The sequence below is a fragment of the Caenorhabditis remanei genome, chromosome III (genome assembly GCF_010183535.1).
Source record: "Caenorhabditis remanei strain PX506 chromosome III, whole genome shotgun sequence".
In the NCBI taxonomy this organism is placed as follows: Eukaryota; Metazoa; Nematoda; class Chromadorea; order Rhabditida; family Rhabditidae; genus Caenorhabditis; species Caenorhabditis remanei.
The window spans coordinates 2,660,173-2,688,171 of NC_071330.1; the positions used below are offsets into that span (position 1 = coordinate 2,660,173).

General features: G+C 37.8%; 8 protein-coding genes across 8 annotated transcripts; 2 read left to right on the top strand and 6 right to left on the bottom strand.

Moving 5' to 3' along the window:
- Positions 1 to 3,551: 3,551 nt before the first annotated feature.
- On the top strand, positions 3,552 to 4,362 carry GCK72_008669 (uncharacterized protein; the record flags this gene model as incomplete). The annotated part of the gene is made up of 4 exons (XM_053726964.1): positions 3,552 to 3,590; positions 3,634 to 3,828; positions 3,875 to 4,159; positions 4,204 to 4,362. The coding sequence occupies 4 exons, from the start codon at positions 3,552 to 3,554 to the stop codon at positions 4,360 to 4,362; spliced, it is 678 nt and encodes a 225-aa protein (XP_053586541.1).
- Positions 4,363 to 6,225: 1,863 nt separating this feature from the next.
- On the bottom strand, positions 6,226 to 6,911 carry GCK72_008670 (uncharacterized protein; the record flags this gene model as incomplete). The annotated part of the gene is made up of 3 exons (XM_053726965.1): positions 6,226 to 6,320; positions 6,379 to 6,669; positions 6,716 to 6,911. The coding sequence occupies 3 exons, from the start codon at positions 6,909 to 6,911 to the stop codon at positions 6,226 to 6,228; spliced, it is 582 nt and encodes a 193-aa protein (XP_053586542.1).
- A 1,722-nt stretch (positions 6,912 to 8,633) lies between these two features.
- GCK72_008671 (uncharacterized protein) lies at positions 8,634 to 11,276 on the bottom strand (the record flags this gene model as incomplete). Its single annotated transcript, XM_053726966.1, has 2 exons — positions 8,634 to 10,720; positions 11,003 to 11,276. 2 exons carry the CDS (start codon positions 11,274 to 11,276, stop codon positions 8,634 to 8,636), a joined length of 2,361 nt encoding a protein of 786 aa, XP_053586543.1.
- Positions 11,277 to 16,339: 5,063 nt separating this feature from the next.
- Positions 16,340 to 17,142, top strand: GCK72_008672 (uncharacterized protein; the record flags this gene model as incomplete). The annotated part of the gene is made up of 2 exons (XM_053726967.1): positions 16,340 to 16,609; positions 16,885 to 17,142. The coding sequence occupies 2 exons, from the start codon at positions 16,340 to 16,342 to the stop codon at positions 17,140 to 17,142; spliced, it is 528 nt and encodes a 175-aa protein (XP_053586544.1).
- Positions 17,143 to 17,842: 700 nt separating this feature from the next.
- GCK72_008673 (uncharacterized protein) lies at positions 17,843 to 18,128 on the bottom strand (the record flags this gene model as incomplete). The annotated part of the gene is made up of 2 exons (XM_053726968.1): positions 17,843 to 17,952; positions 17,999 to 18,128. 2 exons carry the CDS (start codon positions 18,126 to 18,128, stop codon positions 17,843 to 17,845), a joined length of 240 nt encoding a protein of 79 aa, XP_053586545.1.
- A 704-nt stretch (positions 18,129 to 18,832) lies between these two features.
- Positions 18,833 to 19,707, bottom strand: GCK72_008674 (uncharacterized protein; the record flags this gene model as incomplete). Its single annotated transcript, XM_053726969.1, has 2 exons — positions 18,833 to 19,096; positions 19,633 to 19,707. 2 exons carry the CDS (start codon positions 19,705 to 19,707, stop codon positions 18,833 to 18,835), a joined length of 339 nt encoding a protein of 112 aa, XP_053586546.1.
- Positions 19,708 to 20,230: 523 nt separating this feature from the next.
- Positions 20,231 to 22,645, bottom strand: GCK72_008675 (uncharacterized protein; the record flags this gene model as incomplete). Its single annotated transcript, XM_053726970.1, has 5 exons — positions 20,231 to 20,391; positions 21,199 to 21,456; positions 21,505 to 21,631; positions 22,516 to 22,590; positions 22,640 to 22,645. 5 exons carry the CDS (start codon positions 22,643 to 22,645, stop codon positions 20,231 to 20,233), a joined length of 627 nt encoding a protein of 208 aa, XP_053586547.1.
- A 1,395-nt stretch (positions 22,646 to 24,040) lies between these two features.
- On the bottom strand, positions 24,041 to 25,133 carry GCK72_008676 (uncharacterized protein; the record flags this gene model as incomplete). Its single annotated transcript, XM_053726971.1, has 2 exons — positions 24,041 to 25,004; positions 25,054 to 25,133. The coding sequence occupies 2 exons, from the start codon at positions 25,131 to 25,133 to the stop codon at positions 24,041 to 24,043; spliced, it is 1,044 nt and encodes a 347-aa protein (XP_053586548.1).
- Between the last annotated feature and the right edge of the window lie 2,866 nt (positions 25,134 to 27,999).

The window sequence follows — 27,999 nt, forward strand, 5'->3', positions numbered from 1 at the left end:
AAGAGCAAAGGATCGGGAAGAAGCGAGGGTCCTTACGGCGATTCAACTTGGGGAGAATACCGAGTCGCTCAGTGGCTTTCTTTATCACAAATGCCGAGGAGAGCCAGAGGACATATTCCGTGACGTTCGGCTCCTAGAAAATGAGGACCCCGATAAATCGTTTTGGAACCAAACACGGAGTCCTCGCTGACGACAACCGGATTCAGTCTACGAGGCGAAAGAAGTTCCTTAAAATTGGTGGTTGGCAAGAAAGTAATGGTTACGCACAACTTACCACATGAGGGCTTGGCCAACGGTGTGATGGCCCGCTTGATCTCGAGAATATCTAGTACTCGAAAGGTAACGTTATTCCTATACAACCTGCTCTTAAGAGACAATCTCTGACTGGCTCGAGCATAGACCTACAGGCCATGTTACACATGCACCAAGTTGATCCGTTTCGGCTGATTTTTTGATATGTTAGTACCCTAGGAGTTCTAAAAATTTTATACTATACCCCATCAGGCTCCGCCCCCTTTGACCTACCGAAACGATCGATTGAAGTTGAAAAATGAAAATTTTTCTTTCGAAAGATAGGACCAAAATCGTTTCAGAAATGAATTGCCAGCCTTATTTTGTGCATTTTATAAGATAAACTATTTTTTCTAGCTCCCCTGCATCATATAGAAAAAATCACTTTTTTGAAAAAAATGTCAATTTTTTCATGTTTTTTGGATTTTTCGGTTGGTCGAAGTACTGCGGTCCGAAGTAAATTTATGCTGATTAGATACATATTTGTGTTGGCTATTTGAAAATATAAAGACTTTTCCCAGATTTGGGTGTCTAGCCGAGTTATGATCAAAAAAGTGGCAAAATTTGAGACATTTTAACGTACCCCCCTCCATGGTAAAAAATGACTGGGTGACAAAAATCAAAAATATTTTGGATTTGAGTTATTTAAAGCTGAAATTATACTCACACAAATTTGCAGACATTTCTGACCACATTTCAGTGAGTTACAGACACGTCCTTCATTTTTTCGAGTCAAAAGGTTTGAACTCTCGTAACTTTCCAGATTATGACTCAAAGTTTATGAAACTTTGAGAAAATAGTGGAATATACTTTAAAAACACAAATAAAATGTAAAAGTAAGATAATAAATAAAAATTCTGGTTTTTCATGCGCCAGAATATCTTACTCTCGTAGACCTATGAAGCTCTCAGATATGAAATGAAAACGCAGTTGAACAAAATGATAGAAACTAATTTAAATATATTTATTTGTGTTTTTAAAGTATATTCCACTATTTTCTCAAAGTTTCATAAACTTTGAGTCATAATCTGGAAAGTTACGAGAGTTCAAACCTTTTGACTCGAAAAAATGAAGGACGTGTCTGTAACTCACTGAAATGTGGTCAGAAATGTCTGCAAATTTGTGTGAGTATAATTTCAGCTTTAAATAACTCAAATCCAGAATATTTTTGATTTTTGTCACCCAGTCATTTTTTACCATGGAGGGGGGTACGTTAAAATGTCTCAAATTTTGCCACTTTTTTGATCATAACTCGGCTAGACACCCAAATCTGGGAAAAGTCTTTATATTTTCAAATAGCCAACACAAATATGTATCTAATCAGCATAAATTTACTTCGGACCCCAGTACTTCGACCAACCGAAAAATCCAAAAAACATGAAAAAATTGACATTTTTTTCAAAAAAGTGATTTTTTCTATATGATGCAGGGGAGCTAGAAAAAATAGTTTATCTTATAAAATGCACAAAATAAGGCTGGCAATTCATTTCTGAAACGATTTTGGTCCCATCTTTCGAAAGAAAAATTTTCATTTTTCAACTTCAATCGATCGTTTCGGTAGGTCAAAGGGGGCGGAGCCTGATGGGGTATAGTATAAAATTTTTAGAACTCCTAGGGTACTAACATATCAAAAAATCAGCCAAAACGGATCAACTTGGTGCATGTGTAACATGGCCTGGTGGCTTGAGCGAGACATTGTCTCTTAAATATTTATCTTTAGACTGGACAACCAGAAAACAGTCTACCTGGAGCGCAAGTTGTTCACGGATGGCCGACGATATTGGCACCAGTTTTCGGTGGCCATGTCGGAAGCAATAACTGTCCACAAGAGCCAAGGAATGACATTCGATGGAGTGGTGGTCGTCACGGAAGGAATGACCTTCGATGGAGCGGCGGTATATTTTATACCGCTTTGAGTCGAGCGCGTTCACTGGCCACATCACGGATCGTTGACGTGGAGACGGTGCAATGGAGTGCGTGTCGACTGGCACTTGCTGAATTGAAGAGGATGCAACGAAGATCATTAGCATAACTCTCTTGTTTTCTCAGTTCTGTAAATAAATAAGCTAAAATCAAGTTCAATATCTGTAAAAAGTTATCGGGGAAAAATAATGGTCAAAAAAAAATAAGTCTATTAAAAAAAGTAGAAAGTACAGACAAAGAGGAAAATTGTAAAAATATAAGCATGGAGCAACTTATTAGTCCTGAAATTTCAAAACGGTTGAATTGGGATATCTGGATACACAGACAGACAGGCAGAAAGACATGTGGACATCTGGACTTTTGGATATACAGACAGGTTGACTTTGAAGACTTAAAATTGCCGCAAAATGATCACTGGATTTGTGGCTATACAAGCAGATATCAATCTGAAGGAGTCAGGACGTCTGGGCGAACAGACAGACAGGCATTCGGATTTCACGACTTTTTCAGTTTTGGTTTCAATTTTGGGTTACCCGAGGTTGGTTCGGCAAAAATAACTGTTTCTAGCATAAATCCCGGAGACCGGACATTCAGACACCTAGACTAACTGGACATCTGGCCATCTGGACATACAGACAGACAGATATCTTGACTTTGAGACGCACAGACAGACTAATCAAACGTTATATCTTGTGGCTTCCGAACATGTGATCAAAAGGTTCAAATTCTGAATTTTTCAAATATAAAAAAGTTCCCCCAACCGAACCTTCAAAGATATCGATAACTTGACACACATTTCTCTCTCATTTCTTGTCCCCTTGAGACGGCTTCTTATATGACTCACACTTTCTTGTCGGAAGCTGAACACGCCTACTGAGAGAAAACAAACATTACCTGCTGAGAATGAAAATTTCGAAAACTAATTCTCATTGATTCTCTTTTTTGAGCGGCCGATTGCTGTTCTACTCCCTTTTTTGAATTCTCCCTTCTGGAAAATCTTGATTTTTATTGAGTTCTAATATTTATTTATTCATTTTTTAATTGGATTTTTACTGAGGTAAGTAACAATTTTATATTAATTCTGTTTTTGGGTAGAAACAAATAAAAAATAGCTAAATTAAAGAGAAAAGAGAAAAGAGATAATGTTAGATAATTTTGAACTGAGAAATCGGAGAAAATAAGCTTCTGCTGTTTCTCAAATTAGTAAATTGAAATTGTAGTTAACCCTTCTTTCTGGAATGTCTGAAAGTTTTCAGAGAAGTTAGTGAAAATTCCCAAAGAGGAGATGCCACAACAGTATTGGGAAATGGTGGATGATGAAAATGAGCCAGTAGAAAATGATGAATCCGAAGATACAGACTGTCTGCTTGTTTGAAGTGAGTTTTCCAAAACTTGGAATATAGTAAGTTATATTTTCAGGAGACTGTCACTGCAGCTTCAGCCGCCATGAAAGTCTTCCAAAGAAACCACCTTGCGGTGGAACGACCAATTGTTCTCGACGCCCGTCCTTCAGCTTCCCGAAACTCATCGATCGTCAGCCAAAAGTATCTTGCATGGCTCGGCAACGCAAATAAGGTGGACATCGCTTCTTCAGGCACGACGGGGGAGAGAAAGGTAAAATTATTGAACGAAAACCCCTCAAACTATCAATGTATTACAGATCGGGAAATTCAGCATGGATGGGTTTGTCGAGCCATGCCCGAAGTTCCCACGAGGACTCGTCATCGAACTTTTTGGCTGCTATTGGCACGCACATGAGTGTCGGTACACCAACCAGTCAATAATTGGAGGATTGACGACAGAAGCGATCCGGAAGCTAGATGAAGAACGATTGCAGTTTCTGAGAGAACGACACGAGGTGAAAGTCGTTTGGGAGTGCAAAGTGGAGAAGCCGCGATCTAAAAATCCAGTCATGGCCAAACTTTTTGAGGAATACGAACCAATTGTAAGGAGTTTTGCATCTAAACACATCACATTTACCAGTTTCAGGGTCTCATGGAAATGGAGAAAGCCCTCTCAGGTGGTCGAACGGAGGCATTCAGACTTATGGCCGATGATAGTCGATGGATTATGAAACATGTTGACGTAGTCAGCATGTACCCAGCCGTCAGAAATGTGGATTTTAACTTTAGTGAAGTTTTTTTATAATTGGTTGGTTGGGTGATATAGTTTCAATAAATGTTTAGACGACCCACATCTTATTAACATGGAATGTATTTTGACTGCCCCCCCCCCCTAAAGTACCGATTTTTTTAGCTCATTCGATGAGTTTTCCCGAGAGAAAATGACTTATAATGGGTTTTCCTGTGACGTGACCTCGTTTTTGAGAAATTGAGATTTTTCAAAAAATGCAATTTTTTCGAAATTTTTTTTTCATTAATTTTTTTCATTATGTTTCGGGATTGTTCAGAAAAATGGCTTTGCATATAATTGTAGCAAATTTTATGTAGTTTTCGACAAAAATATGAAACTTTTGAAAAAATAATTTTTTGGTCCTGAAAAAGGTAAAAATGTGGCACCCTCCAAAAAAAAATTTTTTTTTCGAGGTCGGCAGAGGTGACATACATATGGTAAAAAAGTACAACTTATGTGGATTATTTTTTCATATAGCACTATAGTCGCTTCCAGTTGAAAATTAAGGAAAAAATTGCTCTGAAAATTTTCATTTTTCGAAAAAATGTGACATGCTGGAAATGAGTTCGAATTTCTAATATTGTCCACGCTCCTAATCAAATTTAATAAAAATAACTATTTTCAGATTATGTTTTACTAATTTCAAAAAAGAAAGTACATCCCTGTTCACTTCTCTTGTCTTAACACTCACTCAAAAATTGCAAGTTTTCTCATGTGGTAGAAATTTAACTGCTCATAACTCCTCTAAAACTGAAGAAAACAGGCTCAAAAGCACAGAACAACTTAAAAATGACTATCGCTTTTCAAAAATCATATTTGGGCTGTTTTTCGAAAAATAATTTTTTTCGATTTTTGATAAGGGGGGACCACATGAAATTTTTCCAGAAACTTGAAAAAATTTTTTTTTCGAAAACAACTCAAAACTAGTTTATAAACAAGAATAGATGCTAAAAACGGTAAATTCTGGTTGTTTTCGAAAAAAAAATTTTTTCAAGTTTCTGGAAAAATTTCATGTGGTCCCCCCTTATCAAAAATCGAAAAAAATTATTTTTCGAAAAACAGCCCAATTATGATTTTTGAAAAGCGATAGTCATTTTTAAGTTGTTCTGTGTTTTTGAGCCTGTTTTCTTCAGTTTTAGAGGAGTTATGAGCAGTTAAATTTCTACCACATGAGAAAACTTGCAATTTTTTAACGAGTGTTATGACAAGAGAAGTCAACAGGAATGCAGTTTTTTAAATGGAAATGATAGAACACAGTCTGGAAATCATTATTCTGAAAAGATTTTATTTAAAACTAATTCAATGTCAGAAGTTCGAACTCATTTCCGACATGTCACATTTTTTCGAAAAATGAAAATTTTCAAACCAACTTTTTCCTCAATTTTCAACTGGAAGCGACTATAGTGTTATATAAAAAAATGATTCAGATAAGTTGTACTTTTTTACCTCATATATGTCACCTTTGCCGTCCTCGAAAAAAAATTTTTTTTTTGGAGGGTGTCACATTTTTACCTTTTTCAGGACCAAAAAATTATTTTTTCATAAGTTTCATATTCTTGTCAAAAACTACATAAAATTTCCTACACTTATGTGCAAAGCCATTTTTTTGAACAATCCCGAAAAATAATGAAAAAAATTAATGAAAAAAAAAATTAGAAAAAATTGCATTTTTTGAAAAATCTCAATTTCTCAAAAACGAGGTCACGTCACAGGAAAACCCATTATAAGTCATTTTCTCTCGGGAAAACTCATCGAATGAGCTAAAAAAATCGGTACTTTAGGGGGGGCAGTCAAAATACATTCCATGTAAGGTTACTTTTCATAAAAACTAAGACAGTAGTAAGAATAAACGATCATAATAACTTAAAAATTGTTCATTCAGTATCGAGAAACAAACGGAAATTGTTTAATCCAAAACTCTGCAGTCGCTAGTCCCAACAGTCCACCAGCAACTCCACCAACGGACTCGTCCCCTAAAAAAGACGAGCTTACAGTAGTTATCAGAAATATAGTCGTTGTTTGTGGACTTACTCAATATAGTCACATACTGTCCACAGAATGATCCCAACATTGCTCCAATCCACGGTGTTATCATTTTCAGCAACATCTCATTCGAAACCGTTCCGCCAGTTCTTTTATCAACTTCTACTAATGACTCAATATAATACATATTTATGCGGAGACAAATAAATACAAGTCTTCGATAAAAGTTAGTGGAGGACCATATGAAGTTCCAAAACGTTTCCTCTTCTCCCTTGTGATTTCTTTCCTCAATTGTCATCGCGCCAGCTATCAAGCCAATAATTATACTATTGATGAATTCTGAATAAGTTCATTACTTTAGATAAAATTTGTTCTGAATTGTTACCAATCTCGTGAAAGTTGTTGTACCATATAAAACACTTGACGATAGTTAGAAATCTATAGATCCATCTCCACTTCTTTTCATTGTATTCTTCAATTGGTCTAATCAAAGCGCCAACTATTCTGCTTTCAAACGTTGGTAAAACTTCGTAATTAGCATTGTTGGATATAACCATTGTCCGTTTCAAAAGTCTAGGCATCTGTAAAATATACAATACCACAGATACAGTATTAAAAATGCGTCACTTGCAGTTTTTAGTTGAAAATGGTCAGAGTCTAGAACGGCCTCCCTGATAGTCTCACAATATTGATTCTTTATGGAGTGTTTAGATCACAAGTAGAGTTTCATTTTTGTAGTTGACAGCTTTTTTGTGCTGATGCACCTGTAGAAGTTATATTTTGTCAATCACGAAGGGAAAGACAAGAAATAAGAAGATTGATAAGCTTGATTTGAGTAGAATATCCACGCAGAACAAGCAAGTGGATACAATTGAGTAGAGTATCCACGACGAACTAGCGAGTGGATGGAGGAGAGAACAAGAAGTTTATGCAGATCCGTTGAGCGAGAACACAATGTCAGATGATTGACGAAGATTCAGACGGACATCGTGGACAAGGACTCGAGATTCATATCATAATCTGTTAAAGTTATAAAGAGAGAATGTGCACCTGAAAGAGTAGTGAGAAGAATCTGAATGAGAAAGAAAGAACAGTTATACGATAAAGATTTTATTATCGTACGGGAGACAGGAGAAGATTAACTCCTGAACCAAGAGATAATAGGGGCCTAAAATGGTTACCGAGTCGCTGCCGGTGACAAGACGCTGATTGACAATGTAAAAAGGGAAATTTAGATGACATTCGGCTGAAGCGGTCATTCTAATAAGTTATACTAATAGGGGACTAAATTATAGCCAGTTTTTAGCAAGGAAGATTAGATCAAACCCATAGGAAAAAGCGAATATATCAAAAGTGCGCAATCTCCTCGCTCGTCGCCAACGCAGCGGGTCTCGCAGCGACCGATGAAGAGAACCGCCCGCCACTGGAGAGACGCAGGCAGTAGCGTATAGATTTACGGAGAGCGAGACCAAGATGAGACGGCGAAGCGAAGGGAGGACCAAACGAGTGAATCTGAAAGGGAATTAATCTGAAAGGGGGAATTAAATTCTTATGACTGATTATCTTCACAATATAAACATCTCATTGTAATTTAAATGTCCTTTGACACGTTAGATTATCCCAGAGTGTATTATAATCTTTGTTCTCATCAAGAGTGCTAGTTCAACTTGTGGAAACGATAGTTTCCACAACACTCCCCCCCGGAGGGCTTCGACGACGGAATAATCGAGTTATTCCGAGTCGGAGTCCGGAGTAGAGTAAGTTATTTCTTCTTTGGCTCTTCTTTGTGGCATGACTCTTGTAGGATTAATTTAGGTTCTGATTTTTCTAGACGAGAATTCTGGTCTTCTGTATTTGGTGTTCTACCTAGTGCAATAGCTTCGTGTGGGTGATCTGGTTAATTCTCACGTTTTTATCTCCCAACGAAGTATCAGCGTATAGAGGGATCGTATCAAATATTTCATGATCTTGATTTTCTGGAGTAGTTTTATACGGACTTTCTTGTCTCTCTGCTGAGAGTTTATATTAAGTTATATTCTCCGAAGGACTAACAAGGAGAATAACCGGTTATTGGTTTTCTGACGCGTTCGTCCTTTTATTTTCTTGATTTTCTGTTGATAGATTTTTCCCGGAGGTATTCTCCGAAGAGCTGGCAAGGAGAATATCTGATGACTGATCCACCTTTTTTGGTGTTTCGTTTGTTATTAGGAATGATTCTTTTTTGTCTCGTTTGAATATTGTTTGATTATAACTGTATTTAATTTATTTTTACTGAGTTTATAATAATTGTACCTGATTTGGTTTTAGTGTTGTTGGTCACGAGAAATTCGTGTCTGGTTTGTGGATTTTCCCGTGATTTCTGCATCTTCGATTTGATTATCAAGATGTTCTTCTGCTTTCTCATAGATTTTTTCCGTGGATAATGTTTCGTCTCTCAACATTCTGTTGCACATTCTGCGAACTGCGTCTGGCATTCTGCCCAGTAGAGCTTTTATTGAGTGATGTCCAAAACAGTGTGGCTCCTCTTCCAGGATCTTGTCATGTAGACTTTTAGATAAGGCTAATGACTTGATGAACGCATCAATATTCTCATCTGTTACAATTACTTTCTCGAATTGGTTTCTGATTGTAGTTGATCCTTTTCTCTTATATGTTCTGTCTAAATTTTTCATTGTAATGTCGATTGCTTTTCCTGGATCGTCCAGAATAGACTTCTGTACTGCGGCTTCTCCGCTGATTTTCTGCATCAAAGTATCTCTTCTGACTACTAGAGAAACTGTCTCTGATTCCAGGTATTCAGCCATGATATTACGGAATGATGCGTATTCTGAGATGATTCCGGTGAAGGGTTTGATGTTAGCTACATGTCTTGCCAAGTTTTTCTCTGAGATCTCGTTCTTTTGTTCTGCGTATCTTGGCTGATTATTAACTCTTTGCTGGTGAACGAAATTTCGATTATCACGATTCGATTCTTGGTCATTGAAGTGGTTTCGATTTCTCGATTCTTCATGATTCTTTTCTCTATTCATTCTTGCCTGCTCCTTTTCCAGGTACAGTAATGGGCAACCACTAACCTGATGACCACCTGCTCTGCATTTCGGACAAATTCCAATTTTTATGCATACTCTAGCGACCACTTCATCGTTTTGGTTACAAAAGGTGATTTCATGATCTCCGTTGCACACTTCGCATCTTTTATATGGTATCTGTTGATTATACCAGTTTCCTTGCGATTGATGAGTTTGATTTGGTTGGTTTTGGTACTGTAACCAAGTGTTCTGGTGGTCCGGATATTCTGAGTATCTCATTCTATTATATCTTTGTTGTTGCTGATAGTATTCTGAGTACGCATTTCCATTGAAGTTTCTTTCATGGTACTGTCTCTCATGATTCTCTTCATTGTAACCGAAATTTGTATATCCGGCAGTGTTTCTTGGATTAAATCTCTCTGTCGAGTTGTTTCTTCTACTGTATTCTCTTAGAAGTTGATGTCCTCCTCTTTTGTGTGCTGGTGGACTATTGAAAATTAAGCGGTGGATGCCAGTCGCTGCTGGATTATTATTGATCTCGTTAATGTTTTGTCGACGTATTTGTCGCTCTTCAACTCGCTGGTTGGTCACGTTCCACGCTGGGGCACCTCCGAGCTCGGGGTTATTATGATTATTAACAGTAAGGATAGGCGTGTTCACAACTCTAGTCTGAGCTCCCAATGCCTCATCGAGATTTTGTTGAGTCTCATTAGGCAGGTGGGATTGCTCAGCCAAGAGGCCTGAATTCCCGTTCTGAAGATTCTTTTCAGCCTTATCAGCCGTCAAGAGTACATTATACAGGGGAAATTTCATTGGCGAGGCCACCACGGATTCCAAATTTGGATCCTCGAATGACTCGGCCAAGCCCAAAACTTGTTCAGGAGACAATGGTGGAGGGTCGACAGTTTGTTTACTAGCCCTGTGGATATCTTGAAAAATGGGAATTTTTTCACTTACTGCTACTATCAGCCGTTGGCGTTGATGTTCGCGCTCAAGTAAGGCTTCTTTGCAGAGAGACTCCAATTCTTCCCAATCTTCCTCGGCTTCCTTTGCTTCCTCAACGAGCTTTGCTGCTCTGAATTGGAGAACTTGAGGCAATCCATCCAATTGAACTTCGACAGAGATAAGAGTATTGAGAGCATCAGTTGTTACCTCCAGGCTTGGACTCGCAGGTGTTTTACCTTCTTCGCCAGCCTTCCGACACTCGGCTACCCTATCGGTCTCCCATTGTTCGACGTAGTTCACGACGTTAGTGGCGTACGTGAGGGTATTCGTAATGAGGGTCTTCAAGCGCCCAACACGTTGGGCCATCGTCTGGAATGGCGCCATGGACACACGATACCAATTAAGAAGAGAGTAATCTGAAATAAATTGATTAGATATGAGATGGGTCTAAAGGACCGCTAGACTAGAGAAAGAAGAGAAAGAGTTCTGAAATGAAGTTGATTATATGGGTAGAAGGTCTTAAGGACCAAGAGAGAGAGAGAAAGGAGATGAATAATACACGGTGAAGAGTGTAATGAGGAAGGAGGAAGGAGGAAGGATGAGATATGAGGAGAGATGAGAAGAAGGAGAGTTGAAGGCAGAATTCATAACCATATCTAGTCTAATACAATCTTGTTTTATACCATCTTGTTTAATACCATCTTGTTTAATACCATCTTGTTTATTATTGTCTTGTTTAACCACATCTATAACAAATAAGCCAACAGGTTTCGTTACGACCGTACTCGCGAAGTACGTTTGGACTCGGGAAAGGTTTGCCCTATCGATCGCTAGGCTAATAGTAAGGAAGTTTGTCAGAGATCCCATTGGTGTCGACCCCAATGGACTCTCCTTCCTTCTACAGTGAACCTTTATGGTCTCTGTCCGTGTCATAACTCCACCGTGACTTTGGAAAGGAGAATTTCTATTCATGCTACATGATTATCTTTTTTTATTCTTTTATGTTCTTTGTATTGCTTTCAAGACCCGTTGACGAATTGTTCAACAACTGTGGATTGTATTTAGTTCTTTACAGCTTTTTCTGTAGCGAACTTAAGTTAACAATGAGATAACAAAGAAAGAAGAGAAGAAAAAAATTAAGGAAGAATGGTTGTCCTTTAAGAGGACTGGATAGAGAGGAGTTACTAGAATGAAGTGGATACCTAAGAGGAGAAATGTAAGCAATGAGTTAAGAAAGTGACACTTACGTGTGAACAATTTAATTTATAGTTTGGGGATAGGTGTATTTATTATTCTTTATGGATCTCATCCATGAGCATCATTGCTAGTCTATAATCGCTATGAATTTTCCAGTTTTGACTCTCCTATTCTTTGTAGTGCTCTATGAATACCATAAGACGCGCTAGTTTACGTTGCTTTGTTTCTATCTCCATGATTTACTGCACTTTTTTCAATTTTACTGCAATTTTGTATGCTTTGAGTGAGCTGCTTTCTAATACTCTGTTTTTGTTGTTGAGCATATGAATTTCAGTATTACATTTGTGATCCTTGTCAATGATTACAATGAATTAGCGCACTCGAATGGTACGAACTAGTTGTATCTTTCTGGTGAATTTTTCTCTTTCATTGACTTACTTACTGTATCATTTACACTGGTTTCTAACCTTACTAGATTAGTCATTGATGTGGCTTTTTTATTGTTTTATTTTCAGTTTTACAAAGATTTTCAATGAATCACAAAATATATTTAATGATAACGACGTATCTTGTTTTTGGTAGTTCTTTGATTAGGCTTTCTGAGTGTCTGATTCCATTTCCTTTTTTGATAATTCCAGTCTTGGAATCGTCAAACCCGATCGGCTGTTTGGTAAACTATTGATTTTACTCCAATCAGATTGGATTCCACTGATCTATCTGGGTGTCTATATACCAGATATACCGCACATTTCTTTCCAGACAAAGCTCTTTTACCAGATTTTTTCGTACAAATTTTTTTTGATTTTGACATGTAGACGAGAGAACTAATCTCTAAATGATTCCTGCTTGTTCCTCTTTAATGATTAAAGTGTCTCAATAAGTTCCGATTTTTCAATAATTTTTTCCAGGGAAGCGTCACTGTAATCTGTCCGTCTTCTGTATTTTGTAGACTGTTTTGAAACCATTAAGCAATCTGTACTTGTTGAGGTATTCTGTTTTATTACTTCTGTTATTACTATTTAAACACTGAGTTTGCTTAAAGATGAGACAATTACGATGAAATGAGGTTTATTTTGTCTTGAAACTATTGATTTGGAATGATTTTTATGTTAATCTTTTGTAGCGAACTGAATTCAAGCTTATACGAGACCGATTATTACTTATCTCTATATACTTTTTCTTCATCTGACCAGCTGGTCTTTAATTAATTGATTTCAAGCAAAATTTCTTTATAACAGGTTAGGTTTACATTGAAGCGAGCTGAAAAATGAGAGTTTTTAGTCTTGAAATTATTTATTTAAAACGATTTCAAATATAATTTTTATAGCGAACTGATCTTAAGTATATGCGAGCGATTCCTGGTTTATCTATATAGATAATTTCTCTTATTACGATCTGTTGGTCTATTATTTATTTATTTTGACCAGATTTTCTTTAGTTTTGGCGATATTCTTTTCTAACACGCGTATTTGAGTCTATGCGCGAACGATACTTATTTATCACTATATACTTTTTCTCGTTATGACCTGGCTACTACTGATCGATTTTAGTTTCTTTATAACAAGTTCGATTTTGATTGAAGCGAGCTCACTTCGTTACTGCATTTTGGTATTCACAATCTTATTTGACCTGCTGGTCATTTCTGAATTATCGATTTTTCGCGATAATTCTCCGCGAAGATCGAGTGTTCAGCTGAATCTCGGTCACCCGGAACATCGACTTTGGGTTCAGTGGTATCATTTGGTCGATGCACCATTTTGTCAATCACGAAGGGAAAGACAAGAAATAAGAAGATTGATAAGCTTGATTTGAGTAGAATATCCACGCAGAACAAGCAAGTGGATACAATTGAGTAGAGTATACACGACGAACTAGCGAGTGGATGGAGGAGAGAACAAGAAGTTTATGCAGATCCGTTGAGCGAGAACACAATGTCAGATGATTGACGAAGATTCAGACGGACATCGTGGACAAGGACTCGAGATTCATATCATAATCTGTTAAAGTTATAAAGAGAGAATGTGCACCTGAAAGAGTAGTGAGAAGAATCTGAATGAGAAAGAAAGAACAGTTATACGATAAAGATTTTATTATCGTACGGGAGACAGGAGAAGATTAACTCCTGAACCAAGAGATAATAGGGGCCTAAAATGGTTACCGAGTCGCTGCCGGTGACAAGACGCTGATTGACAATGTAAAAAGGGAAATTTAGATGACATTCGGCTGAAGCGGTCATTCTAATAAGTTATACTAATAGGGGACTAAATTATAGCCAGTTTTTAGCAAGGAAGATTAGATCAAACCCATAGGAAAAAGCGAATATATCAAAAGTGCGCAATCTCCTCGCTCGTCGCCAACGCAGCGGGTCTCGCAGCGACCGATGAAGAGAACCGCCCGCCACTGGAGAGACGCAGGCAGTAGCGTGTAGATTTACGGAGAGCGAGACCAAGATGAGACGGCGAAGCGAAGGGAGGACCAAACGAGTGAATCTGAAAGGGAATTAATCTGAAAGGGGGAATTAAATTCTTATGACTGATTATCTTCACAATATAAACATCTCATTGTAATTTAAATGTCCTTTGACACGTTAGATTATCCCAGAGTGTATTATAATCTTTGTTCTCATCAAGAGTGCTAGTTCAACTTGTGGAAACGATAGTTTCCACAACATTATAAGCCGTCTATGTAAAAAACTCATAAATTTCTCCTTTTAGCAGGGCAATAATTGCGAGTAATTTATTTGACGATTGATAACTTCTTAGGATGTGCCCGTACAAAAAAGTTGTCAACTACAAAAATGGAGCTCTACTTTGATCTATACACTCCTTAAACAACCGATATTGTGACACTATCAGGGAGGCCGTGTCACAGTCCCGAAGTTGACAATTTTCAACTAAAAACTGCAAGTTTCGCATCCTTATGGCCAGTACTGTACCATGCATATTATGACACTTTCAGTTACCAGTTTTCACAACAATAGGATATTTTAACTTCTATCTACAAACTTTGCAAACAGTTAACATTAATCCATGACTATAGATTTTTCAATTTTTGAAAAAAAAACTCCAACTGAAACCTGCAAGTGTCAGAAAGACTAGAGTTAATACTGTAATAGGTTATTGAATATTTTAATCTGGTTCAAAAAAGTTTTAAAAGAACAAATGAAAAAAAAAGTAACTATTGAGACAAAAGTTTAAAAAGAAACTATGGAACGTTTTATTAAACTGGTTGTACAAAAAAGAAGTGTTGTTCAGAGAAATTGGACACAAACAGTGTTTTTCAACCATTTTTTGATCTGTACAACCTCCATAAGAAGGGAGATTTGAACAGATGTAAAATTAATCTGACACTTGATGGGCGTATAAAACAAACATTCCTGTTTTTAATGAGAAATTCGAACAAAGGTTGTAAATTTTCACATCTAAACGCAGTAATACTTGAACATGCTAGATAGTAAAGGAACTCAGTAGTGTACGCCTCTAATATCACACTTACAAAGATGTAGATTAACTCTACAGTACTTTTTTTAAAAGGTTGTTGAGGGATACAAATACTTGAGAAAACATATTGAAAATTTTCAGAAAACAAATATTTGCAAAGAAATTGTAGTGGAAGAAGTTAAAAAAATTAGACGCTGAGCGGGCTCACTGGGGAAGGTCATGGACTCGGTCTGGAGTTATGAGTCGTGACCTATATCATTGGAAAGCTGAGAAAACGCTAATTCCAAATATATATCCAGATTTTGCCCCCGAGGCCTGGTATTCGAGAAAAACAAGGTCAAAGTTAGAAAAAATGACAAATGATTGCCTTTCTAACACGTGAAAAACTTTTTGAAACTTTTTGCCATTTTCGCGTGTTAAAAAAGCAATAATTTGTCATTTTTTCTAATTTTGACCTTGTTTTTCTCGAATACCATGCCTCGAGAACAAAAACTGAATGTATATTGGGAATCAGCGTTTTCTCTGCTTTTCAATGATAAAGGTCACGCCCCATAACTCCAGACCGAGTCGAGAGCCTTCCCTAGTCAGCCTGAATTTTGCAATTCTGGAATATACTTCTTGACCTACTGTAACACTGATTTTCAGACAAGACCGAACACCATTCTCCCTTATCATGTTTATACTCGTTTGAAAGCTTAAAATCCCCCAAACCATATAATCACTCTAAACATGCACTGAATGGACATAATTTTCAGACAAAGGATCCAAACTTTCAATAAAAAAAATAACACTCACATCTCTCTATCGTTTTTCTCTCAAAGTGACCCCCGTCGTACTCTCGAGATAGCATGAGTCACTTTTTCTATCAGAAGCTAGGGTACGCACAGAAAACAAACATAACTTTCTGCCTATGTTACTTTAGTAAAACTATTTTTCATTCATTCTCTTCACTGAGCGGCCGATTGCTGTTCTACCCTCCATTTTTTGTATTTTCCCTTCTGGAAATTCTTGATTTTTATTGAATCATTGCATTTCGATCGAATATTATCCGGAGTTTTATCAAGGTGAGCCATTTTTTCTGAAAATTTTGGTAGCCAGAGATATTTCGTGACACTCCCTGTACAGAAAAAGTTTAATTATGGGAGTTTCTTCTTGCCGAGACTAGTAGGGGGGAACTTTTCTTCAACAACTAGTAAAAAACAGAATCGAGAGCTTATATTTTGTCTTTCAGAGTATTTCCCGAACCAACCATTTTCATGGTGCATCGTACGCACTAACTAGTAAGCGAAGTCAATCAAGACTATCAATTGAAGGTCAAACATACAGCGACATGCATTGCTACCAACAGTACATGTGTAGACCTCACAAAAATACAAAGATTCATACTTTGTGGGATTCATGACTGTTGGAATGAGCATGGATGGAATAATCGCAAACAGTAAGTCAGATGTGCAACCGTGTATACAATGTAAAGCTGTGAACGTCTGTCTCCACATGCGCACAATCAAACCTGTAGGACGACACTTCATCCTCAATTTGCCCATGTCGGACACGTTAGCAAAGCTCGGAAGCTTTTCTGCAAATGAGCCAGTTGAGATTTTCGGAGTTCGATGGATACTTATTGCTTTCGCGGCACTGGGACATCTGGGCAACCAAATTATTGCATTTGTAAAAAAAAACCTGAGGACAAATCTGCCAAGAAACGGATAGTCAGCTCAGTCCAAGTTTGCTCGATTGTACTTTGTACATCTCCCACTTTCTTTTACCCGCTCCCATCGGATATGATTCATAGGCTTTTAGTCTTGAATCATTCTTTCTATCTGTTTTAATTGAATTCTTTCACCCACACATTTTCTGTCTGGCTCCGCCTCTGCCCAGTATAAAAGCACCGGCGAAAGCTTATCATTTATCTTTTAATAAAGGTTTAATTACCCAAGTTTGAGGTTGTCCTGACTATAAAGAAGACGAGCACGTCCACCACTGAGCAGCGATTCAGCTCAGTCCAAGCACAACCTTCTTCAATCAAGGAAGAAGTCGATCAAGACAAAAACTACGTGGAATCAACCAAAAAATTGGACCAAGAAAAGGACAAAAAAGATAATCCATTCGGGCAGCAAGTCAAGAAAACATACAGAGTTGAAGTCGACAATATTCGAAGAAGTCGTTGGAAGGACGAACATCAAACTCTTTATGCAGTTTAAACACTCCAACTTTTGAATTGTAACTATTTTTCTTCTTTTTATTTATATGAATGGCTTAAGTCCTTCCAATAAATAAATCAATCCGATTTTGAAAAATGTATTATTGATGAAGGTGTACATACATGGAAGCTGTACTCGATGTACTTTGTGCATCTCCCACTTTCTTTTCCCCGCTCCCATCGGATATGATTCATAGGCTTTTAGTCTTGAATCATTCTTTCTATCTGTTTTAATTGAATTCTTTCACCCACACATTTCCTGTCTGGCTCCGCCTCTGCCCAGTATAAAAGCAGAGGCGAGAGCTTATCTTTTATCTTTCAATAAAGGTTTAATTACCCAAGTTTAAGGTTCTACCACTACAAAAGCATTCTACCACCACCGACGCATAAGATAATCCCAAGGACACCGAAGGAATATTTTTAATTTAGAAGCGATGTTTTTGACAATGTGAACAGAGATGTGTGGAACTGGAAACTTCGGATTCCGGAAATCTATCTATTAAAACTATTTACATTTCTTAAAACCACACCTAGTAATAAAAAGAATTTAGAAGACAACGATCAACCGTATACAGTAAAATAATTTTTAACATTGCTGTGACGTTTGGTACCAAAACTTCATGAAAAACTATTATTTTACATCAAAATAAGCATAGTTTCTTGTAATGCATTACAAGAAAAAATAAACGTTCTGCTAGACCTCAATATCCTTTCTTTCCAAATCGAGAAACAGGAGGGAAATGTTTCAGCCAAACTTCTGCAATCACGAATCCTAATAGTCCACCGGTGGCTCCACCAACATGTTCGTCTCCTGAAAAGCTTAAATAACAGTAGAACATAGTTCGATTCCAACTCACTTAATATCGTTTCAAACTGTCCAGTGTACGCTCCAAGAGATGATCCAAACAATGTGAATATCATTTTGAGGAGTAGACCAGTCGCCAGTGTTCCACCGGTAATTTCATCCATATCTTGTAATTCGGCCATGTGAAAAAAATATATCATGGAGCAGAAGATATATAAATTTCGATAAAAGTAAGAATACCACCAACATTTGATCCAACGTTTTTTATCTTCTTCTTCGTAAACTCTCTCCTCTGCTTGCCGAACTGCAGATAGCAACCCAAAAATCCCACTGTTGAAAAATTCTGGAAAAAAGATTTTATGCAAAGAATGTACGATTTTAAATTATTCACGTTGAGGCCCAGGCTACCGATGCGAACACGCTCTAACGAGAAACTACGTGGAAATGAAATATTTTCCAGACTTGTCACGGGCCGGGCCGGGCCGGGCCGGGCCCAAATCAGGAAAAATCTCGGCCCGTTTTGAAACATCTTTTGAAAACATTTCGAGTTTTTGAATTTTTTTTTTGAATTTTTTTGAAATTTTTTGAAAAAAGTATAGATTTCGAATAAAATTCAAAATTGAATCAAAATGTGAATTTGTATGATAATTTAAGCATTTTTACTCTATTTTTTCCAAAAATATTCAAAAAAAATTGGTAAAAAATGGGTACCCATTTTTGAATCTGGGCCGAGAGAAATTTCGGCCCGGCCCGATTTTTGACAAGTCTGATATTTTCACGTAAAATTTTCTTAAAATTTTCTGTAGGAAAATAGATTCTAATATTCACCGCCACGTAATGCGGACCATGTCTTTTTCAGAGCGCGTTTTCATAGGTAGCATGGGACTCAACGTGTATTATTACCAAGCTCGACAAATTTGGTTCTCCATATATAAAGCCTGACAATAACAAGGAATACATAAAATGCTCTCTTCTTCGTCTCCTTATACTTATCAATTTCTTCTTTCGATATTTCATATGGGTCTCGTCTTTCATTGGTTTTCGTTGCTTCACACATTGGGCTCTTGTTTTTTGTAGGTGACGAATTGACTTCATCTGTTTGTATTTGCTTGGTAATTTGTTGTTTTGGAATCCGTTGACGTCGTCGAGCCTGGAAATACTTGTGCTGAATTTTGCTGCTAGCTGGCAGCTGTTAGTCTGCTAAAAATAAGAAGTGCTCATAATTTTCGTAAATTCGAAGATTCGCTTTGAGGACCAAAACGGATTCAGCTCGAAAGGTCCGAAGACTGTAATGGCTAGTTTTATTTATTTTTATCCAAGAAAATCATAATCACTCGTTGTTACCGTTTCGAGTTTCAAATATTGAGCACAATATTAGCAGCCTTCCCTCAACTCTACCGCAGCAAACGTGGCAAATTTCGGCTTTGCATCAAGAAAAGGTATATATTTTTGACCGAATTTTTTGAATTTTTAAAAGATTTTAAATTTTAAAAATCCGATTTCTTGATGCTTTTAGTTGAATTCTGAAGTACGGTCTAAAATTCGTCATTTTTGGAAAAAAAATTTCAAAATTTCGTTCAAAAAAGTTTTCAAAAAAAATTGGCTCTTTTTTGAAGCCTTCGGACCTTCAAAAAGTTTCCCTAAGCCCGGCCCGAGGGGTTGATAAGTATGAAAAAAAAAACAAACATTTGGTCTGAATCTCTGTGCTCTCGGATGTTTGTTCTGTCCTTCAGCTTCACTGTTTTTCATTCCTCTCGGCATTTTTAGCAGTGACAATCAAACTGAAAAATTGGAGCAATGTACAAATTTTTCAAAAAACAGGATAGCAGATATGTACATGAAAATAAGCTAGAAATCCGATCAGTTACTTTCCGGAAATTAATACCCGTGGCATAAATCTATGGTTTCAGGAAATTGAACAAAAGTTGAAGAAAACCGAAAACAACTAAAGCCACGTCTCCTTACTAGAATTCAAAAATTGAAAGAGACGCAGATAGCAAGAGAAATAAATCTTCGAAAGAGAAGGCATCTGTTTTCCAAACATTTGTTGCCTCCTGGGGGTGACCAGCTGTCGTAAACTAAAATCACTCTTTTTTGTTGGTGAAATCCAATGAGAACTTTGAAACATTGAAAAATATTTATAGTGTTTTAGAAACCACCAAAAATATTTGAACATGTTAATAAAAATAAAGTTCTTTGAGAACAGAATGGGTATAATATCTACTATTTTCATAGAAGCTTAAACATTGAAAACGATGTCATCATTGAGAAGGACTCAAGTCGGTTATAGCATGCTTGTTGGGATTGCAGGAATTGATTCGATTGGATAGAAAGGCGATTGAGGGTAATTCTTCATTCGGATAGCCAACACAGCTCGGTTTACCATCCCGAAGACAACCATTCCGATGAGGGATCCTAGGACAGCACCGACCGTTGAATGCCATCCTGAAACAAGGGGAATCATGAAATCATAAAATTAAGTTATGAATTTTTGTGATTGAAGTGCTATCCAAGGCTTGGGAAAATCTCACGATCCAAAACTACATTCTCATTAAAAAACCTTACAGATGTCTATTAACTAGGCAGAGCTTTAACAACTGCGCTCTACCGAAATGTCCCTGAAAAATGTCTCTTTTTCTCTGAATCTCTCGATTTCGCACACTATTTTCTGTGGTTTCGGTAGAACGCGGTTGTAACCTGCCGTGTTAATAAATTGAGCTGACTCAGCGTGATTTCAGCTTTCCAATGATATAGGTCATGTCCCGTAACTCCACGGTCATCTGGAGGCCTTCCCTAGTAAGTATAGCTTTCGTTAAAATTTTTTTTTAATTTTTGAAGGAAAAGTTATTTTATAGAAATAATTTAGGACTATTTTAATCAAAATATATCTTCCTTTGAAAATGTTATTATCAGTTTGCAAACACTCACCGGGTGCAGTTCAAGGCGCATTGAATTTGTTGATGGGTCTTGCAGCGGAGAACACGTTTCACTGTATTTTCCGCTTTGCAGTTGGGAAATTCAACTGAAAACTACAGCAAAACTTATTCTAGCTGCGAGACCCATCCGAACCAATTCCATGCGGCTTTAACACCACCCGGTGAGTGTTTGCAAACCGATAATAAAGGCGTCTTCAGTACAGAATTTTTGAACCTTTTCCCGATTTCAGGTCACTAGGCATGGTTTTAATTGTTTCACATATTGTGAGAACAATTCTTTCCACCCTACTTTTATGAATTTTTCACTCAAACTCACTTTCTGCTGTTTTCTTGAAGTTGGCAGCAATGGCTCCTGCCATTGACAAGAAAATGATGACTGCTCTCCCAGAAAAGAACATCAATTGTCCGATCTCCATTGCCTCCATCCGGAATAATTCGTAGCCATCAATAAGAGCCATTATTCCGAACAACATGAGGTACTCCAGGATGTTGTTGGGTTGCTTCGAAGCGTAGAGCTTGGATTCAATGAAGAGAGATCCAATGAGGAAACTGAGAACCATTGTCCGAAGAGGATCTGAAATTGTTTGTTTAGAAATGCTGGTTGGTTGGTCATGCGACTAACTGGTATCTTCCACAGAGATGAACCAGACAATTATGGAAGTGAGAACTGCGAGAGTGTTGAAGATCAACCATCTGGAGGCATGGCTAGTCAAATTCCTTTCATTATTGCCGACTTGATCAGCTTTTTTCTGAAATAAAATTTTGTTTTCTATGTGCCTCCAAAAAGTTTCAATATGAGTTCAGAAACATAGTCATTTGGGAATTGCTTCTCTCATTTTTTAAATACTTCTTGTAATTAAGTTCATCGTCTCCCAAAAAATCCTAGTTTCAAAACGTATCAGTTAGAAAAGTGTACTCTGATTTATCCCTGGCCTGCTCAGCAGTGATGGACGATGTGTGACAATTATCCCGTGAAACTCAAAAAGAGCGGAGTGAACCTAACAGCTGTTCTAATTGCATTGGGTACTATAGTGCCAGCTGAAACAAAAAATATCTTCTTGGCATGCTAAAGTGTCAGTGGTGTCAGTGGCCCGAACCGAGATGTTCAAGCTCAAAGAGCTCTACAGTACTAAATTGGTCTTGAAAGTTAAAAGCTTGAACCCCTGGCAAGTCACACCGCGCTTCGGTCAATACTACATTTCCTACTTATTGGCGAGACATGGCTTATCTAGATGGAGTACACTAAAATATCATCACTAGAGCGAAATGTTCGAACTATATAGACTATATAGAGTGTCGTCTCGCGAGAATCAGTTACAGCACTTTGCGAAAATTCCAGCTGAATCCAGCATATTCTCGTCTCGTTTTGTCTCGTTTTGTCCAGCATAAAGTTCAGCATATTCTCGTTCAGCATAGTTCAGCAAAAGTTCAGTTCAACAGAGTTCAGTTACAGCATATTCCAGCACGTGTTAATTAATTCCCACTCCCGCATAATTAAATGCTGGACATTGCGAGAATCTCGCGAGACAAAAATGACCCTTCAACAAAACGAGACGATTGGGAGAATATGCTGGAATCAGCTGGAATCGTCTCGCGATAAGACACTCTATTAGACATGCACCACCCAACTAACCTCAAGTCCTGAATTGGCCAAATTGGCATTCTCCATGGGGATGAGGGCATCTTTTCCTTTTCCAACTTCGATTTTCTGAAATACTTATATTTATTCATAGATAGTTAAAAAATATATAAGTTACCGTCATGTTCTGCCTTTTTCTCTCTGGTGTCGTTGTCTAGAAACTGAAAAGAAATTAAAGAGGAACTAATGGTTAAGAGAGGTTAGAGAGGATCCGGGCTGCCCGTCCAGCCGGTGAGCCCTTGAAACAAAAAAAAATGAAAGAGCGAAAACAATCGAAGGAGTCCTCTTGGTGTAATGGAAGGGAACTAGCGAACAAAAAAATGAAGAAGAGAAAATAAAATGGAAGTAGGTGGAGAGGCAGCACTTTTTTGATAAATGACCTAATAATTGAGAGGAGTTTTGTGATGTGAAAAGAAGATAGCGTGTGACTCGTGGTAAAATGTTTTCGTATTATTTCATTGAAAGTGTCATGTCCCCGAAACGTTCTTTGAGACCAGTTCCCGATGCTAACTGATAAGACTTTCTATGTAACCCTTGCCACTGACCATCTTGGTCGGTTCTCTTGTATATGTTTCATAGACATAATGATGTCTCACTGAATTTGAATAAAGATGATACCGCTCACACTAAAGTCCGAAAAAACACTATATTACAAAAGAGACACTTCAAGAGACACGAAACTAGGATTTTTAACATTTGATAGGGTAAATTGATAATTTCAAGGGAAAGAGTGTTTGTTGTATGTTATTAGGAGAAAACAAAAAAAATTTAACATATCAGTCCCGGTGAACAAAACAAACGCTGTAAAATTGATATCAGTTGGCACGTTGAGGCCCAGGCTACCTATGCAAACGCGCTCTGAAAAAGACATGGTCCGCAATACGTGGCGGTGAACATTAGAATCTATTTTCCTACAGAAAATTTTAGGATAAGTGAAAATATTTCATTTTCCACGTAGTTTCTCGTTAGAGCGTGTTCGCATAGGTAGCCTGGGACTCAACGTGAGTTGGGTATCATTGCAGTTTATCAACAATCAAGGCACTCAAATTCTCAATTCAAAATGTATATCATTTTATATATAAAACGCGTGTGGACCATGTCTGTGGATTCACAATATTGCAAACGGAGCCTATGCAAACGCGCTCTAAAATTTTAGCTAAAAAACGCGTGGTCCGCGATACGTGGCAGTGAAAATTTGAACAATTTCCCTACAGGAATTTTTGGGACACGTGAAAATATTAAATTTCCACTATTTCTCATTAATGCGTGTTCGCATTGGTATCGCTTGCCATAGCGAGATGAATTTCTCTGTCTGTTTTTCAGGATGTTCGCATTTCATTTTCATTTCCAAAAATACAAATCATCATCACAAAAGTTTGCACGTGAACTCGAGTGGCGTTAACGCTAGAAAACGCGCCAAAGGCGCGTCAGCCTAAGCTGGTTAAAAATATAAAGAAAGAATGAGGAAGATAGATAAATAGAATCATGAGTGCATAAGATAACAAACGAAGGGAGATAATTACAAACACATTAAAAGTATCATTTTCTCCATCTCATCCACCTCTCCCAAATAATGTACATTCATATCCAAATATTTACGATTATCAAAAATCTTGAATTCAATCGAAGCCTTTGTCCCATCACATCTATTGAAGTCATATCCTCCTTTCACGGTACATTCTTTTTCTATGTCTGATTTAAACCATCTCGTATGTTCAGGAGGGAATTCGGTGCATTTGATTCCTTTGAAAATATCGGATTTCTTGAGAGGTTCTCGTGAGAAAAAATGAATTCGAAGCCTTTCCATGCGGGGATTAGACCCTTTTATCCAAAGTTTGAGAAATCTGTTGAGCTCTTTCTCCGTCCAGCCGATGTTACTGATATTTATAGTTCTACTATTTATGACTAGTAAATCATCCAACGTCAATGTACTCTGCCGAGTAACCTGACGGATCTCAAGATCATCATAATTTTGAATTAACACTTGATGCGGATTCTCCAGGTTCTTAAAAACATCATCCTCAAACAACATATGTCTTGACGGGAAATGTTTCAAAATTGATTTCACATCCGATCTATTATCACTTAAGATATCGACTTTGTCGTAGCTGCAGAACAAGGTCCGCAGCTCTTTGATATCAAAACGGGATGTATTCTCATCGAACTTAAGAAAGTGAAATTTGGAAAAATGGAAAATTTGTTTGAGATGAGAAATCCATTCCTTGATGTTGAGTCCTCCTTTCATTCTCCTTTTTACATTTCCTGGCGGATCAGTTAAAAGTCTCAATTCCACTTTTTTCGGCAATAGCGAGAGACCACCTGCTCGTCCTTTACGAAGTTTGAACGTCCAATCCATGCGTGTTGTATCAAGTGCAATATATAAACGAATCTCGCTGCTTATGTAAACTATAGAACATATATACTTCCAATTCATCGATCCCACGGATTTCTTTGCTCTTTTGGAAAGAAGAGAGAAACTGATGCTGAAATAATTTGATGCGTTTTATAGTCTAAAGTGAAGAGAAAACTCACAACTCTCCAAAATCCATTGACTTGATCACATGGAGAATCGCTTCGGAAGGGAGGTTGAGGAGAGGAAAAGATGTCGTCATCAGGGCAGAAGAGATGAAGACGAATGAATGAGAAAAAGGGTGATGGACGGTGTGAGGTAGAATGCGCGCGGTCTCTGAAATCAATAGCTGAAGGGTCTAGCCAAACAATAATGACATATGATTCTGGGAAACAAGGTAGGAGAAATATGACTGAGTAGGGGGGCGATGAACATGGAGAACAGCCTTGGGAGGTGTGCTAAGGAGAGGATAAGAGATCGTCATCACTGTAGAAGAGATGAGGACAAATAAAGGAGAAGGAGGAGAACGGCGAACTGGAGATCGATACAATGAGCAGACTAAGCAAACCGTAATTAAATAGGCTCCAAAAAATAACTGCAAGGAAATTCGTGGCTTACCCTCAAAAACCAAAAACTTTGAGAGAATTGCAGGTCTACAACTATATTACTTTAATTTTTAGCGTAAAAATCTGGGTTGGGAATAAGGAAATTCCAGTTTTAAAACAATTCCGATCCTGGTTTCAGATTTAATTCAGGTCGAATTGGCAAATCTTCATTTCGAATTCGTAAATAAGTTGTAGACCTGTAATTCTCTCGAAAAGTTTCCTTGCAGTTCTTTTTTAAGACTGGGGGACCGTGCAGTGGACAACATAGGCGGTGGACGAGCAGCAGTGTCGGGATAACCAAAATGAGATATCTACAGAAGATGATCTGGACCGTGGATAGGATAACGTGCTAAAGCCAAACTGACTTATCGACTGAGAGATGGACTTACCAAACTATATTTGCATGAGCCTGTGGGAAACTAACTAGGGAAGACCTCCGAGTGACCGTGGAGTTATAGGACGTGACCTATATCATTGGAAAGCGGAGATAACGCTGATTCCAAATATATTCAGTTTTTGCCCTCGAGGCATGGTATTCGAGAAAATCATGGTTAAAGTCCGGAAAAACAGTGAATTATTGCCTTTCTGACATGCGAAAAATTGTTCTGCATTTTTTTGCAATTTTTGCGTGTTAAAAAGGCGATATTTTGTCATTTTTCCAAACTTTGACCTTGATTTTCTCGAATACCAGACCTCGAGGGCAAAAACTGAATGTATATTTGGAATCAGCGTTTTCTCAGCTTTCCAATGATATAAGCCACGTTCCATAACTCTACGGTCACCTGGAGGCCTTCCCTAGTAAGCGAGGATACTGTGTGAGAGGACACAATGAAATGTACGAACGATGCGCACGGAGCAGATGAACAGGTGCACACCAACTTCCAACTTCTATCCAAAGCCTACCCGGGTTGCACTTGAAATTATTCTGATGAAGGGCAAACGCACAGGGCATACTTGCGAAATATCGTTCCGGCCCGGCCCGGTCGGCCCGGAGTCTAAAAATGAGCACAATTTTTTCACAAAATTTTTCGAAATTTTTTGAAATTTTCGTCAAAAATAGTCAAAAATCCTATGTACACTTGAGTTTTATCGAAATGTAAAAAAATTTTCAAAAAAATTCAAAATTTCAAATTTTTGCACAGTGACCCGGGCCGACCGGGCGGGCTGGGCCGGACTGATGAAAACTCTCAAATCGGTCCGTTGCAAGTATGGCACAGGGTCATTTTTCTTCATATGATTTCAAACTATTTTCCCGAGAAACCGGAAGTTTATTGAAGCGCGTTTGCATACGGTTGCCAATTGAGTCGCCGCTCACTAGGGAATGGTCAGGACTGACTTTGGAGTTCAGCAGCGAGACCTAGTAGAATTGATAGAGAATCGAATTCTGATGGGAAATCAGTTTTCAAAAACTGCTGACGACCCTCCAGAATCCAGATATCCTTGTCTGAAAATTCAAATTTAATACATGTGATTTACTCGATTTTCCACCTAAATGTAGCTGTGTTTCGCCCCGAATATCACAGCACCCGAAGATATCCTTCGGCCAGCGATCGGTGGTCGAGGGGTGAGCGCGTCTGTCTGTGAAGCACGCTATGCTGGTTCGACCCCCGCTTTTTCAAACTTTTTTTTAGTTTTTTTTATTTCGCCTTTTTGTACTTTTTGAGCAGTTTTTCAATTAAATCTAATCAAGACTGCGATCCATTCTGAATGAAACAAATTACTTTGAAAGTTATGCTAACTAGAAGTGACGGCTGGTGAGATCAACTTTCGGAATATTGCCTATAGGATGGCGGCTATAAAATATGTCCGATTCGCAGTCTTGATTAGATTTAATTGAAAAACGGCTCAAAAAGTACAAAAAGGCGAAATAAAAAAAACTAAAAAAAAGTTTGAAAAAGCGGGGGTCGAACCAGCATAGCGTGCTTCACAGACAGACGCGCTCACCCCTCGACCACCGATCGCTGGCCGAAGGATATCTTCGGGTGCTGTGATATTCGGGGCGAAACACAGCTACATTTAGGTGGAAAATCGAGTAAATCACATGTATTAAATTTGAATTTTCAGACAAGGATATCTGGATTCTGGAGGGTCGTCAGCAGTTTTTGAAAACTGATTTCCTATCAGAATTCGATTCTCTATCAATTCTACTAGGTCTCGCTGCTGAACTCCAAAGTCAGTCCTGACCATTCCCTAGTCAGTAATAACTTATAACGGAGGGTATCCGTGACAAACGAAGCAAGCAATATATTTATTTAACGAGAATGATTTGTAATGTACCCCACGAGGTAAAAGTATGTATAAAACTCATGGGAACCAATCAATTCATAAAAGGTAACAACAACAAGTCTTCTCATTTTTTGGCCTATCCCACACAATGTGGATACCAGACATACATTTCAAGCATGTAACTATGAAATTCGTCATCCGAAAAATTGATTGTTGCTTTGATCCCATCTTTTCGATAAAAATCAAAACCTCCTTCTATTAATCTAACTTTGCCGACGCTTGTCTTGAACCTTCTTG